The 16,609-nt window shown below is 45.6% G+C and overlaps 1 protein-coding gene across 1 annotated transcript in view; it reads left to right on the forward strand.

The window, feature by feature from the left end:
* LOC106595389 (unconventional myosin-XVI) overlaps positions 1-16,609 on the forward strand; it is a 255,328-nt gene that overhangs the window by 145,683 nt on the left and 93,036 nt on the right. The window contains exons 19-24 of the mRNA XM_082969131.1: positions 568-639; positions 749-890; positions 1,590-1,662; positions 8,460-8,612; positions 8,878-9,078; positions 9,240-9,315. Of these exons, the coding sequence (XP_082825257.1) occupies positions 568-639; positions 749-890; positions 1,590-1,662; positions 8,460-8,612; positions 8,878-9,078; positions 9,240-9,315 (717 nt within the window). The remainder of the gene's footprint in view (positions 1-567; positions 640-748; positions 891-1,589; positions 1,663-8,459; positions 8,613-8,877; positions 9,079-9,239; positions 9,316-16,609) is intronic.

Consider the following 16,609-nt stretch of genomic DNA (forward strand, 5'->3'; position numbering starts at 1 on the left):
AGGGATGACTAAGCGCTGCCAGCATCACTGATTAAGTAAGTAGTATTGACTTGTGGCGGAGATGGACTCGTCACGTCGGCTCAGTGATGTCACAGTGAATCATGTAGGCTGGAGCGAGAAGTGTGTTTGTTATAGTTTGACAAGTCATATTTTGAACTGTTTTTGTCACTCTGTGAGTGAGTGAAGGCTTTAAATGAGTATGACTTTCTCACCCCATCAGTATCTCTGTTTTCTTCTCTTTTATCACCTTACATATTCACTTGTTTTTGCTCTCTTCACTGTCTCTCTCTTTCCCTCTCTCTCTTCTCTCTCTCTCTCTTTATCTATCCCTCTCTTTCTCTCTCCACTCTCTCTCATTCTCTCTCGTTCTGTCTCACTTTATTTTCTCCCTCTCTCTCTCTACCTTTCTCTCTCTCTCTTTCTCTTTCTTTCCCTCTCTCTTTCTCGCTCTCCCTCTCTCTTCAATTTTCTCTCTCTCCCCCCTCTTTCTCTCCACTCTCTCTCATTCTGTCTCGCTCTCTCTGTCTGTCTCTCTCTTTTCTCCCCCTCTCACCCCTCTCTTTCTAGTGTCTGGAATGCTACAGGTGTGTTCTGATGACCTGAGTACTGCCCTCACCTCTGATGTGCAGTACTTCAAAGGTAACCCCTCACCCTCTGTCCTCATCCTTTCCCCAAACATTGATTGACTTCACAATACCCCTAAACACACAGTACCTCCCAACTCTAAGCTGAAGCTAAGTTTTTTCAGGTGATGTCATCACACGCCGCCACACGGTAGAGATGTCAGAGAACTACAGAGACCAGCTGGCTAAGGCCGTGTACGGACGTCTCTTCAGTTTCCTAGTCAACAACAGTAACTACTACCTGCAGGGACAGGACCAAAGTACGGGGTACGGCTACATCTAAATGTGTGTGTGTGTTAAACGCTACAAAGAATTCATTAGCAGCCAGCACAGATACCCATTAACAACCATCATCACAGACTCAACAGTAGCAATGTCAACAGTAGCACACACAAGCCCTTCAGAAAGACAACAGCAATACTATCACTCATGACACATAGTTTACAAATCAAGGTTCAATAGTTTACATGTTATGTACACACACACACACACACACACACACACACACACACACACACACACACACACACACACACACACACACACACACACACACACACACACACACACACACATTCACTCACTCACTCACTCACTCACTCACTCATTCACTCACTCACTCACTCACTCACTCACTCACTCACTCACTCACTCACTCATTCACTCATTCACTCATTCACTCATTCACTCATTCACTCATTCACTCATTCACTCATTCACTCATTCACTCACACATTCACTCATTCACTCACACACTCACACACACAGTAAAAACAGACAACATATTTTAGTTTTATAATTTGTTCTGTAAGTGATTTTTACAAGATGGATATGATAATAGTAAAGAGTTTATTTTAGAAATTGCAGGCCTACTATCGTGTGTGTGCACGCGTGAGAGCAAACGTGTGGGTAACATGTGTGTTTGTGGTAATCTGATCTTTCCCCCCATTCATCCTTCTCTCACAGAGATCCAGCACTTGAGATTGGAATCCTGGACATCTTTGGATTTGAGGAATTCCAGAGGAATGGATTTGAGCAGGTACGTTCATTCCACAACACTTTTTTTCACCTCATTCCAATCTTTCCCTATCTAAGGTAGGTCTGTGGTATGGCTCTAGTATGACTGAGATATTCTCATGTCAGAGACAAGAGTGAAATTCAAGGGCAGACTGATTTACTGTCATCCTTACGGTCTGTGGCTGTGGAGAAGGTTTTATTAAAGGTATCAACTAGCGAACTGTATACCAGATCAACAGAAAAAAGTGTTCCAAATAAGGCTTTCTTCGGCTGTCCCCATAGTATAACCTTTTTTGGTTCCAGGTGGAACCCTTTTGGTTCCATGTAGAACCCTATGTAGAAAGGGTTCCACATGGAACCAAAAAGGGTTCTACCTGGAACCAAAAGAGTTCTACGTGCAACCCAACCAAAATTCCAAGGGTTTTCCAATGCGGACAGCTAAAGAACCCTTTATTAAGGTACTAGATAGCACCTTTTGTTCTGAGTGTATGGTTAACCCTTTGAGACCAGAACCACTGGGCAGTGTTCATTTTCTAGCAGGGTTGATTCTGTAGTACAGTTAGTGTTGTGTTGTGTAGTAAATAAATGAGATGAGGTCTGTTGTTATTCAGTGCGCTGATGTCGTCCTGTCCTCAGCTGAACTCCACAGCAGACACAATGCCTGTCTCTGTGTCGCCCCTGGATTAGGCCCACAACAAATGGCCTGTTTGTTTGTGTGTGTGTGTGTGTGTGTGTGTGTGTATGATTCATTACAGCGTTTTTTTACTGCCCATCTCTTCCTTTCAGCCCTGTTGCTCTCTCTTCTTGTTCATAAACAAGATAACTATATCAAGCATCTATAACAAAGGAGGGCCAAGGCTCTTCATAGAATGAATTAAAATGTCTTCATGGCATGTTCAATGGAAACAAAGTTTAAACACTCCGACGCGTTTCGGCTGCATGGCCTTCATCAGGGAGTACAACTATGATAGTACAACATCCTCTTTTGAACAGCTTTTTCCAATCAACCCTGATTTGAAGAGGGAGTGGTTACAGAATTCATGAGACAGCACCTAGTAAGCAATACTATACAAGAAGTGATATTCTCCTCTTTTTTTTGATGACCAATTTACCCCTTTTACCAAAGAGCATCTTCTATCTACCAAAATCTACTATTGTGTACCTTAGCAGCTTCTGTCTACCAAAATATACTATTGTGTACCTTAGCAGCTTCTGTCTACCAAAATATACTATTGTGTACCTTAGCAGCTTCTGTCTACCAAAATATACTATTGTGTACCTTAGCAGCTTCTGTCTACCAAAATATACTATTGTGTACCTTAGCAGCTTCTGTCTACCAAAATATACTATTGTGTACCTTAGCAGCTTCTGTCTACCAAAATCTACTATTGTGTACCATATCAGCTTCTGTCTACCAAAATCTACTATTGTGTACCTTAGCAGCTTCTGTCTACCAAAATCTACTATTGTGTACCTTAGCAGCGCTTCCCTTCCTTCTTCTACAACTATATAAAGCAATCGCAAACTTTTTACTTCATAATTATCAGCTAGCTAAATCTAGTCTAGCTAGATAGCTAGTTTAACATGTAAAAAAAACAATAAACTAATGTTGTTATGCAAGGAAGATGGCCAATGTTGGCTACAAATTATTTGTGGGTAGCTACCTAGCTGCCAATTCTTTGTCAATTAGCCTGCAGTGGGTATTTTATTCTCTTAGAAAAAAAGGGTTCCTGAAGGGTTCTGCGGCTGGCCCACTAGGAGAAGCCTGTTTGATTCCAGGTTTAACTATTTTGGGTTCCAGTTAGAACCCTCTGTGGAAAGGGTTCTACATGGAACGTTAAAAAAGGGTTCTACCTTGAACCGCTAGGGGTTCTTCAATGGGTTCTCCTATGGGGACAGCCGAATAACGTTTTTTGTTCTAAGAGTGTAGGCAGTTAAACATGCCAAAATGAACACAGTATGTACACTGAACAAAAATATAAAAGCAACATCCAACAATTTCAACAATTTTACTAATTTACAGGTCATATAAGGAATTCAGTCAATTGAAATAAATAAATTAGGCCCTAATCTATGGATTTCACATGACTGGGCAGGGGTGCAGCCATGGGTAGGCCTGGGAGGGCATAGGCCCACCCACTGGGGAGCCAGGACCTGCCAATCAGAATTAGTTTTTCCCCACAAAAGGGCTTTATTACAGGTGAAGAAGCCAGATGTGGAGGTCCTGGGCAGTTGAGGTTACACGTGGTCTGCAGTTGTGAGTCCGGTTGGACATACTGCCAAATTCTCTAAAACCATGTTGGAGGTGGCGTATGATTGAGAAATTAACATTACATTCTCTGGCAACAGTTCTGGTGGACATTCCTACAGTCAGCATGCCAATTGCACGCTCCCTCAAAACTTGAGACATCTGTGGCATTGTGTTATGTGACAATACTGCACATTTTAGAGTGGCCTTTTGTTGTCCCCAGCACAAGGTGCACCTGTGTAATGGTCATTCTGTTTATGCCACACCTGTCAGGTGGATGGATTATCTTGGCAAAGGACAAATGCTCATTAACAGGTATGTAAACAAATTTGTGCACAACAATTTAGAGAAATAACGTTTTTGTTCATATGGAACATTTCTGGGATCTTTTACCTCAGCTAATGAAACATGGGACCAATACTTTACATGTTGCATTTATATTTTGTTCAGTATGTTTATTAACATATCAAGATAAACTATTTTAGTCGGGCAACATATGACATGTAATTGAGCAAAATTTCATTCTGAAGTCAGAGTTCTTTTCTCTCTTCAGCTCAAAACCAGCCACCATTGTTTTCAAGAACTGTTGTGACATTGGTGGTTGTGATGGTTGCGTCATGGGAATATTTCAGTTGAAACTTGCATCGATTCATGCTTCGAAATGTGTACAAATGAAGTACGCATCCAAAAAGTGCCCTACGTGCTCCGTTTTGCATACTTTCATTTGAACTCATATTCTCACCGTTGTGTGCTCCAATTTGGGTGCTCGGAGCATGGCAGTATGCATATTGACATACACCAGGTATGTGTGTTGTGTTCCTCAGCTAGGATAGATCATCATGTCATGTCCCCAGCAGCACCAAGCCCATTGAGCAGAGTGGTCCAGAGAAAGTCTCTCAGACAGGGCTAAGAATGTAATGATTGAGGGAGGGCAGGCCTTAGTCCAGTTTAGCAGATGAATCAGTACAGCTTAATATGTAGCTCAATACCATCACCGTGTTTCACCATGTCTCTATTGATCTGTACCTGCACAGCCTGAAGACAACTGGCCTTGGGACGTCCCAAAAACAAAGTGGTGGGAAGGTGTGTGTGTGTGTGTGTGTGTGTGTGTGTGTGTGTGTGTGTGTGTGTGTGTGTGTGTGTGTGTGTGTGTGTGTGTGTGTGTGTGTGTGTGTGTGTGTGTGTGTGTGTGTTAAAAATGGTAAGATGTCAATTGCTTTTTTCTTCTTCAGCATGTTCTCTAATCTAAGCGGAATAGAGGGATTTACTGACCTAAACTTTCAAGGGCATCTGAGAAAGAGAGAGAGAAATGGGTAGAGAGAGAAAGAGACGAGTAGAGAGGAGGAGAGAGAGAAATAAATTAGATGGGGGGGAGCGAAAACAAAATGTTAAAGCATCCCTACCTTCCTCCATTCTCTGTGATTCCTCGTTCCCCAGTGGGTTTGTTCAGGTTTCTGTTATTCAGGTCGGTGTTGGAGGAGCCCCTTTCTGTTAATGAAATCTAAACACTGGGTCACACTCATTACCCTCTGGAGAGATGGGTGTTAACTGAACCAACAGCATCAGTGTGCATGGCACACTCACTCACACGGTGATCAGGGTCATTACAGTGGCATGGGCTTGTTAATTAGAGTTGTGCTCATTAGGGCTGTATTGTACCTGCTCAGCTTTTCCTTAATGAGTTCATGCTTTACAGACTTCACCACTGCTGGGACTGACTGTCCGACGCTGTCATAGACGGCACTCATGGACAAGAGAGTAGATATTGAAGGAAGGAAGACTACAGAATTAGTCTAAAATACAAGATAGACTAAATCAAATGTAAATTGTAAATTAAATAGCCACAATTAAATTATGTCTGTTGATTCTGACATATCGTTGTGATATCCTTCATATACACTCATAAGAAAATGCAGACACACACAAACACATACACTGTCACATCCTGACCATAGCAAGCTTTTATTTTCTATGGTAGAGTAGGTCAGGGTGTGACTGGGGGGTTAGTCTAGTTTATTATTTCTATGTGGGGTTCTAGGTTTGTTTTTCTATGTTGGTGATTGCGTATGATTCCCAATTAGAGGCAGCTGGTAATCATTGTCTCTAATTGGGGATCATACTTAAGTAGCATGTTTTCCACCTGTGGGTTATGGGATATTGTATTGTGAGTAAGTGTATGTAGCACCTCTGTAGTCACGGTTCGCTTATTGTTTTTGTTAAGTTTCACTATTAATAAATGATGTGGAACTCAACATTCACTGCGCCTTGGTCCGTCTATACACACGAATGTGACATACACACACAAACAACGTTACCTCCTCCTACCTCCATATGTTCTGTTCTGTGTTGTTCACTGAGCTGTAGGTTCATAGTTCATAGTTCAGTCCATGCGGTAGTACTGAGTGTTCTGTTCTGTACTGTTCCCATGTTGCCAGCCAGGCTAGGAGATGAGATTGGTTCACTACTCATTGCTCCATATGCTGTTCATATACAAATCAAATCAAATTGTATTTGTCACATGCTCCGAATACAACAGTGAAATGCTTACCTACAAGGCCTTAACATTTACATTTACATTTACGTCATTTAGCAGACGCTCTTATCCAGAGCGACTTCCAAATTGGTGCATTCACCTTAAGATATCCAGTGGAACAAACACTTTACAATAGTACATCTATGTATTTTTTTTGGGGGGGGGGTTAGAAGGATTACTATATCCTATTCCAACAATGCAGTTAAAAATATATATTATTTAAAGACCTTGAAAAGAAAGTAACAAATAATTAAAGAGCAGCAGTAAAATAACAATAGTGAGACTATATACAGGGGGTACCGGTACAGAGTCGATGTGCGGGGGCACCGGTTAATTGAGGTAATATGTACATGTAGGTAGAGCTATTAACAGAGAGTCACAGCAGAGTAAAAGAGGGTGGGTGGGGGGTGGGCAATGCAAATAGTCTGGGTAGCCATTTGATTAGCTATTCAGGAGTCTTATGGCTTGGGGATAGAAGCTGTTTAGAAGCCTCTTGGACATAGACTTGGCGCTCCTGTACCGCTTGCAGAGAAAACAGTCTATGACTTGGGTGGCTGGAGTCTTTGACCATATTTAGCGCCTTCCTCTGACACATTTTTTACATCTTTTTTTAAACATTTTAGTCATTTAGCAGACACACTTATCCAGAGCGACTTACAGTAGTGAATGCATACATTTCAAACATTTCATACATTTTCTTTTTCCGTACTGGTCCCCCATGGGAATCAAACCCACAACCCTGGCATTGCAAACACCATGCTCTACCAACTGAGCCACATGGGACCACCGCCTGGTATAGAGATCCTGGATGGCAGGAAGCTTGGCACCAGTGATGTACTGGGCCATACGCACTACCCTCTGTAGTGCCTTGCGGTCGGAAGCCGAGCAGTTGCCATACCAGGCAGTGATGCAACCAGTCAGGATTCTCTCGATGGTGCAGATGTAGAAACGTTTGAGGATCTTAGGACCCATGCCAAATCTTTTCAGTCTCCTGAGGGGGAATAGGTTTTGTTATTCCCTCTTCACGATGGTCTCGGTGTGCTTGGACCATGTTAGTTTGTTGGTGATGTGGACGTCAAGGAACTTGAAGCTCTCAATCGGCTCCACTACAGCCCCATTGATGAGAACGGGGGTGTGCTCGGTTCTCCTTTTCTTGTAATCCACAATCAACAATGAGTGTACAAAACATTAAGAACACCTGCGCTTTCCATGACATAGGCTGACCAGGTGAATCCAGGTGAAAGCTATGATCCCTTATTGATGTCACTTGTTAAATCCACTTCAGTCAGTGTAGATGAAGGGGAGGAGACAGGTTAAAGAAGGATTTTTAAGCCTTGAGACAATTGAGACATGGATTGTGTATGTGTGCCATTCAGAGGGTGAATGGGCAAGACAAAACATTTAAATGCCTTTGAACTACTATGGTAGTATGTGCCAGGCGCACCGGTTTGTGTCAAGAACTGTAACGCTGCTGGGTTTTTCACACTTAACAGTTTCCTGCGTGTATCAAAAATGGTCCACCACCCAAAGGACAACCAGCCAACTTGACACAACTGTGGGAAGCATTGGAGTCAACATGGGCCAGCATCCCAGTGGAACGCTTTCGTCACCTTGTCTCCGACAAATTGAGGCTGTTCTGATGGCAAAAAAAGGGGGGGCCGCAACTAAATGGTGTTCCTAATGTTTGATAAACTCACTGTACACTACATCATATATGTGACATATCTCACTGCCAGCCACCCACAGCCTAACACCCCCAGAGAAGAAGCTGCCGATTGGACGATGTACTTTCTGTCTGTGCTGACTGCAGGGTTAGGATGGGGTCAGGATGAGGTCATACAGTCCTCTGGTATAAGGTCTCCAGATTGCAGTGGTGTGTTTTGGGGAAGTCGTGAGGAACCTATATTAGTGTGCCCCATGCCTGGGTTGTTGCTGTAAAGATTTTTCATGATGTTGGGGTCCATTACATTTCACATTGTCAGTTTAGAAACGCACCATTTACTTCCATGTTAACTTGTCTGTGTGTGTGTGTTCCCAGCTGTGTGTGAACATGACCAACGAGCGTGTGAGGCTGCACGTCTCAGAGGTGCTGTTCCAGCAGGAGCAGGCCGAGTGTCTACAGGAGGCCATCGCCATGGAGACGCTCTGGTCGCCCAGCAACCAACCCGCTGTTCTAGACTTCTTCTTCCTGGTAATATTTTTTGCCCCTGCCGTGCCACCCCACGCCTTTAAGAACTGGGATTACCCCTTTAACATCAAGACATTTCTCATTCCTGAAAAGGCTTTGGAGTTTGTATTGGTTTTGAGTGTGTGTAAATAGATTTTGAGGTCAAAGTTACCCTCAACTACAGAGATCTAGGATCATATTACACTACCTCACATGAAACATTTAGGAGCTGTGTGTTACAATTCTCTCCCATGTGTGGTTCCATGACCACTGTCCTCCATCTTCCCAGAAGCCTCAGGGTCTGCTGTCTGTGATGGATGAGGAGAGCCAGTCGCTGAGACCTACAGAACAGACCCTCTACAAGAGACTGCAGTCACACCTCGACAACACACCCACACACGGTATCTCCCTGACAACCAAGGACGGCAACGGCAACCCCCCGCCCATAGACCAGGGTCCTGCCTTCACTGTGAAACACTACACAGGCCAAGTGAGTGGGCATTCACACACACACACACACACACACACACACACACACACACACACACACACACACACACACACACACACACACACACACACACACACACACGACCTATGTTGTGTGTGTACATCTGTCATGTAATTGTCTGTCTGTTCTCTGATTGGTAGATGGCCTATGACCTCACAGGAACACTGGTGAAGAACAAGGACTCCCTCCCCCAAAACCTGCTTCTTGTTCTGAAGTGTAAGTACCAGTCAAAATACACACACACACACACACACACACACACACACACACACACACACACACACACACACACACACACACACACACACACACACACACACAACCCCACTCATTCAAAATCAAGATGTCTATTAATGAATGGTGTGTGTGATAATAGCAGCAGTAGTGTAAATGTATTCTGTTGAGCGTGGTCAGATGTGTGCTGGTGTTTTTGTGAGCAGAGCGGAGTAGGACAGGCAAGCATTGTGTCAGAGCCAGGACCAGCAAGTTTACTGTCTCGGGCTGATTACTGTGGTTGGCTGACATTTAAATAATGAGCCTAATCAAAGGCTTCGGAGATGGCTTTTGTACCTTTCCCTGTCTCCTCTCCCTGTCTCCTCTCCCTGTCTCCTCTCCCTGTCTCCTCTCCCTGTCTCCTCTCCCTGTCTCCTCTCCCTGTCTATCTCAATGTCTTCGCTTCCTGTCTCATCTCCCTGTCTTTCTCCTTTTCTCCTCTCCCTGTCTCCTCGCCGTGTCTCTCTTCCTGTCTCTTTCCCTGTCTCCTCTCCCTGTCTATCTTACTGTCTTCTCTCCCTGTCACCTCTCCCTGTCTCCTCTCCCTGTCTCCGCTCCCTGTCTCCTCTCCGTGTCTCTCTTCCTGTCTCCTCTCACGGTCTTCTCTCCCTGTCTATCTTCCTGTCTTTCTCCATGTCTCCACTCCCTGTCTCTCTCCCTGTCGCCTCTCCCTGTCTCCTCTCCCTGTCTTTCTCCCTGTCTCTCTCCCTGTCTCCACTCCCTGTCTCTCTCCCTGTCTCCTCTCCCTGTCTCCTCTCCCTGTCTTTCTCCCTGTCTCTCTCCCTGTCTCCTCTCCCTGTCTTTCTCCCTGTCTCTCTCCCTGTCTCTCTCCCTGTCTCTCTTCCTGTCTCCTCTCCCTGTCTCCTCTCCCTGTCTCCTCTCCCTGTTTATCTTCCTGTCTTTCTCCATGTCTCCTCTCCCTGTCTCCTCTCCTTGTCTCCTCTCCCTGTCTCCTCTCCCTGTCTCCTCTCCCTGTGTCCTCTCCCTGTGTCCTCTCCCTGTCTCTTTCCCTGTCTCTTTCCCTGTCTCCTCTCCCTGTCTCCTCTCCCTGTCTCCTCTCCCTGTGTCCAACTCCCTGTGTCCTCTCCCTGTTTTTCTCCCTGTCTCTCTCCCTGTCTCTCTCCCTGTCTCCTCTCCCTGTCTCCTCTCCCTGTGTCCTCTCCCTGTCTCATCTCCCTGTCTCTCTCCCTGTCTCTCTTCCTGTCTCCTCTCCCTGTCTCCTCTCCCTGTCTTTCTCCATGTCTCCTCTCCCTGTCTCCTCTCCTTGTCTCCTCTCCCTGTCTCCTCTCCCTGTCTCCTCTCCCTGTCTCCTCTCCCTGTCTCCGCTCCCTGTCTCATCTCCCTGTCTCCTCTCCATGTCTATCTTCCTGTCTCTACTCCCTGTCTCTACTCCCTGTCTCCTCTCCCTGTCTCCTCTCCATGTCTATCTTCCTGTCTCTACTCCCTGTCTCCTCTCTCTGTCTCATCTCCCTGTCTCGCTCCCTGTCTCCTCTCCCTGTCTCCTCTCCCTGTCTCATCTCATTTACATTTTACATTTACATTTAAGTAATTTAGCAGACGCTCTTATCCAGAGCGACTTACAAATTGGTGCATTCACCTTATAATATCCAGTGGAACAACCACTTACAATAGTGCATCTAAATCTTTTAAGGGGGGGGGGGTTAGAAGGATAACTTTATCCTATCCCAGGTATTCCTTGAAGAGGTGGGGTTTCAGGTGTCTCCGGAAGGTGGTGATTGACTCCGCTGTCCTGGCGTCGTGAGGGAGCTTGTTCCACCATTGGGGTGCCAGAGCAGCGAACAGTTTTGACTGGGCTGAGCGGGAACTGTGCTTCCTCAGAGGTAGGGAGGCGAGCAGGCCAGAGGTGGATGAACGCAGTGCCCTTGTTTGTGTGTAGGGCCTGATCAGAGCCTGAAGGTACGGAGGTGCCGTTCCCCTCACAGCTCCGTAGGCAAGCACCATGGTCTTGTAGCGGATGCGAGCTTCAACTGGAAGCCAGTGGAGAGAGCGGAGGAGCGGGGTGACGTGAGAGAACTTGGGAAGGTTGAACACCAGACGGGCTGCGGCGTTCTGGATGAGTTGTAGGGGTTTAATGGCACAGGCAGGGAGCCCAGCCAACAGCGAGTTGCAGTAATCCAGGCGGGAGATGACAAGTGCCTGGATTAGGACCTGCGCCGCTTCCTGTGTGAGGCAGGGTCGTACTCTGCGAATGTTGTAGAGCATGAACCTACAGGATCGGGTCACCGCCTTGATGTTAGTGGAGAACGACAGGGTGTTGTCCAGGGTCACTCCAAGGTTCTTAGCACTCGGTGAGGAGGACACAAGGGAGTTGTCAACCGTGATGGCGAGATCATGGAACGGGCAGTCCTTCCCCGGGAGGAAGAGCAGCTCCGTCTTGCCGAGGTTCAGCTTGAGGTGGTGATCCGTCATCCACACTGATATGTCTGCCAGACATGCAGAGATGCGATTCGCCACCTGGTTGTCAGAAGGGGGAAAGGAGAAGATTAATTGTGTGTCGTCTGCATAGCAATGATAGGAGAGACCATGTGAGGATATGACAGAGCCAAGAGACTTGGTGTATAGCGAGAATAGGAGAGGGCCTAGAACAGAGCCCTGGGGGACACCAGTGGTGAGAGCACGTGGTGCGGAGACAGATTCTCGCCACGCCACCTGGTAGGAGCGACCTGTCAGGTAGGACGCAATCCAAGCGTGGGCCGCGCCGGAGATGCCCAGCTCGGAGAGGGTGGAGAGGAGGATCTGATGGTTCACAGTATCAAAGGCAGCAGATAGGTCTAGAAGGATGAGAGCAGAGGAGAGAGAGTTAGCTTTAGCAGTGCGGAGAGCCTCCGTGACACAGAGAAGAGCAGTCTCAGTTGAATGCCCAGTCTTGAAACCTGACTGATTAGGATCAAGAAGGTAATTCTGAGAGAGATAGCAAGAGAGCTGGCCAAGGACGGCACGTTCAAGAGTTTTGGAGAGAAAAGAAAGAAGGGATACTGGTCTGTAGTTGTTGACATCGGAGGGATCGAGTGTAGGTTTTTTCAGAAGGGGTGCAACTCTCGCTCTCTTGAAGACGGAAGGGACATAGCCAGCGGTCAAGGATGAGTTGATGAGCGAGGTGAGGTAGGGGAGAAGGTCTCCGGAAATGGTCTGGAGAAGAGAGGAGGGGATAGGGTCAAGTGGGCAGGTTGTTGGGCGGCCGGCCATCACAAGACGCGAGATTTCATCTGGAGAGAGAGGGGAGAAAGAGGTCAAAGCACAGGGTAGGGCAGTGTGAGCAGGACCAGCAGTGTCGTTTGACTTAGCAAACGAGGATCGGATGTCGTTAACCTTCTTTTCAAAATGGTTGACGAAGTCATCCGCAGAGAGGGAGGAGGGGGGGGGGGGAGGGGGAGGAGGATTCAGGAGGGAGGAGAAGGTAGCAAAGAGCTTCCAAGGGTTAGAGGAAGATGCTTGGAATTTAGAGTGGTAGAAGGTGGCTTTAGCAGCAGAGACAGAAGAGGAAAATGTAGAGAGGATGGAGTGAAAGGATGCCAGGTCCGCAGGGAGGCGAGTTTTCCTCCATTTCCGCTCGGAAAATCAAAGGATGCAGAGAGGGAGGAGAGGAGGGTTGAGGAGGCAGAATCAGGAGATAGGTTGGAGAAGGTTTGAGCAGAGGGAAGAGATGATAGGATGGAAGAGGAGAGAGTAGCGGGAGAGAGAGAGCGAAGGTTGGGACGGCGCTATACCATCCGAGTAGGGGCAGAGTGAGAAGTGTTGGATGAGAGCGAGAGGGAAAAGGATACAAGGTAGTGGTCAGAGACTTGGAGGGGAGTTGCAATGAGATTAGTGGAAGAACAGCATCTAGTAAAGATGAGGTCAAGCGTATTGCCAGCCTTGTGAGTGGGGGGGAAGGTGAGAGGGTGAGGTCAAAAGAGGAGAGGAGTGGAAAGAAGGAGGCAGAGAGGAATGAGTCAAAGGTAGACGTGGGGAGGTTAAAGTCACCCAGAACTGTGAGAGGTGAGCCATCCTCAGGAAAGGAACTTATCAAGGCGTCAAGCTCATTGATGAACTCTCCAAGGGAACCTGGAGGGCGATAAATGATAAGGATGTTAAGCTTGAAAGGGCTGGTAACTGTGACAGCATGGAATTCAAATGAGGAAATAGACAGATGGGTCAGGGGAGAAAGAGAGAATGTCCACTTGGGAGAGATGAGGATTCCAGTGCCACCACCCCGCTGGCTCGATGCTCTAGGGGTATGCTAGAACACGTGGGCAGACGAGGAGAGAGCAGTAGGAGTAGCAGTGTTATCTGTGGTAATCCATGTTACCGTCAGCGCCAGGAAGTCTAGGGACTGGAGGGTAGCATAGGCTGAGATGAACTCAGCCTTGTTGGCCGCAGACCGGCAGTTCCAGAGGCTGCAGGAGACCTGGAACTCCACGTGGGTCGTGCGCGCTGGGACCACCAGTTTAGAGTGGCAGCGGCCACGCAGTGTGGAGCGTTTGTATGGCCTGTGCAGAGGGGAGAGAACAGGGATAGACAGACACATAGTTGACAAGCTACAGAAGAATGTTCGGAAAGTTAAGCTTACATTGCAAAAATCTTATTGACTAAAATGACGAAAATGATACAGTACTGCTGGCTGGTGGAGTAGACTAGCTAGCAGTGGCTGCGTTGTTGATTTTGAACGTGTAGCTGGCTAGGTAACCTCGATAGTTTCAGTACTACACCTTGTCATGATACAAAAGCAACTTTGTAGCTAGCTAACCTCTTGGGGCTAGGTGGGACGCTAGCGTGCCACCTGTGGTGCACTCCATCAACAGCAGGTGCATTTCAAGAGCGGCAAATTTGAATCCAAATAAATGTCAAAATTCAAATTTTTCAAAAATACAACTATGTTACACCATTTGAAAGATAAACATCTCCTTAATCTAACCACGTTTTACGATTTCAAAAAGGTTTTACGGCGAAAGCATAAATTTAGAGTATGTTAGGACAGTACATTTACAAGAGTTGTGTGTAATGTTTTGTCAAGTCAAAGACAGGGTCACCAAAACCATAAAACCAGCTAAAATGATACACTAACCTTTTACAATCTCCATCAGATGACACTCCTAGGACATTATGTTAGACAATGCATGCATTTTTAGTTCTATCAAGTTCATATTTATATACAAAAACAGCGTTTTACTATGGCATTGATGTTGAGGAAATCGTTTCCCTCCAATAACCGGCAGTCAAGTCAGCGTCAGAAATTAAATAATTAAAATTAGAAAACATTGGTAAAATATTATATTGTCATTTAAAGAATTATAGATTTACATCTTTTGAACGCAATCAACTTGCCAGATTTAAAAATAACCTTACTGGGAAATCACACTTTGCAATAATCTGAGCACTGTGCCCAGAAAAATACGCGTTGCGATACAGACTAGACGTCATGTTGGGGAGATCTAAAATCGAAAATACTATGTAAATAATCCATTACCTTTGATTCTCTTCATCAGATGTCACTTCCAGGTATCACAGGTCCATAACGAATGTAGTTTTGTTCAAAAAAGCTCATCATTTATGTCCAAAAATCTCCGTCTCGTTAGCACATGATGTAAGCCAGCCGGACTTCTCGTCATGAACGAGGGGAAAAAATATATTTCCGTTCGTTCAAACATGTCAAACGTTGTATAGCATAAATCATTAGGGCCTTTTTTAACCAGAACATGAATAATATTCAAGGTGGACGAATGCATAGCCTTTTATAACGTATTGGAACGAGGGTACCCAACATGAAGTAGCGCGCCAGGTGTCTAATGGGACATCACCGTTCCATGGCTCTTGTTCGGTCAGATCTCCCTCCAGAAGACTCAAAACACTTTGTAAAGGCTGGTGACATCTAGTGGAAGCAATAGGAAGTGCCAAAATATTCCTAAACCCCTGTGTTTTTCAATGGGAGAGGTTTAAACTCAATACAACACATCAGGTATCCACTTCCTGTCAGAAAATGTCTCAGGGTTTTGCCTGCCAAATGAGTTCTGTTATACTCACAGACACCATTCAAACAGTTTTGGAAACTTTAGAGTGTTTTCTATCCATATATAATAAGTATATGCATATTCTAGTTACTGGGTAGGATTAGTAACCAGATTAAATCGGGTACATTTTTTTTATCCAGACGTGCAAATGCTGCCCCCTAGACCCAACAGGCTAACATAACACTAATCAAGACGTTCCTTTGTAATGTATTTAGTTTCTACAATGCTGCTCGTCGGTAATAGTTGGCTGGGTTTGGTAAAATGGCGTCGCGGGGGACGGAAATAGCTGGCTAGCTAACCTCGATAATTACTAAACTACACAATTATCAAGCTATGACAAAGACAACTATGTAGCTAGCTAGCTAACACTGCACTAGTCAAATCGTTCCGTTGTAAAGTATTAGTATCTACAGCGCTGCTAGTCGGTAACGGTTGGCTAGCTAGCAGTGGGTTAATGATGACTAGGTGTGTTGACTAAGTCTGGCGTCGCGTCGCGGCTGGCTAGCTAGCCTCGATAATTACTTTGACTACACAATTATCTTAGATGCAAAGACAGCAAAGATAACTATGTAGCTGGCTAACTAACACTAGCACTACACTAATCAAGTCGTTCCGTTGTAATGTAATAGTTTCTACAGTGCTGCTAGTCGGTAGAAGTTAGCTGGTTGGCTAGCTAGCAGTGTTGACTAGCTAGCTAGCAGTGATGACTACGTTAGGAGGACGAAGATAGCTAACCTCGATAATTACTCTAATTACTCTAAACTACACGATTATCTTTGATACAAAGACGGCTATGTAGCTAGCTAAGAAAAATTGCTCAGATCAAACAAATCAAACCGTTGTAATGTAATGAAGTGTAATATTACCTGTGGAGCGAAGCGTAGTGCGACTGCTCGCTCCAAACCGGAAGTACGGTGGTGATGATTACATAAATTAATAGACAATTACCTCGGGAAGCCACAGTCATCTCCCTTTCTCATCTCCCTTTCTCATCTCCCTGTCTTTCTCCCTGTCTACTCTCCCTGTCTCTTTTGTTCCTTTGTGCATATTTTGCAGAACGTACACACACATAAAGGCCAAAGGGTAAAGATGAAATGAGACAGCGGTGCTTGGGGTTATGGAGAGTGGTCTGTGGACCTCTGTAGTCAGGTAGTAGTGTTGGTGGTGATGATTACATAAATTAATAGACAATTACCTCGGGAAGCCACAGTCATTACACCCTACAACCA

The sequence above is a fragment of the Salmo salar genome, chromosome 25, assembly GCF_965601325.2.
Source record: "Salmo salar chromosome 25, fSalSal1, whole genome shotgun sequence".
NCBI lineage: Eukaryota > Metazoa > Chordata > Actinopteri > Salmoniformes > Salmonidae > Salmo > Salmo salar.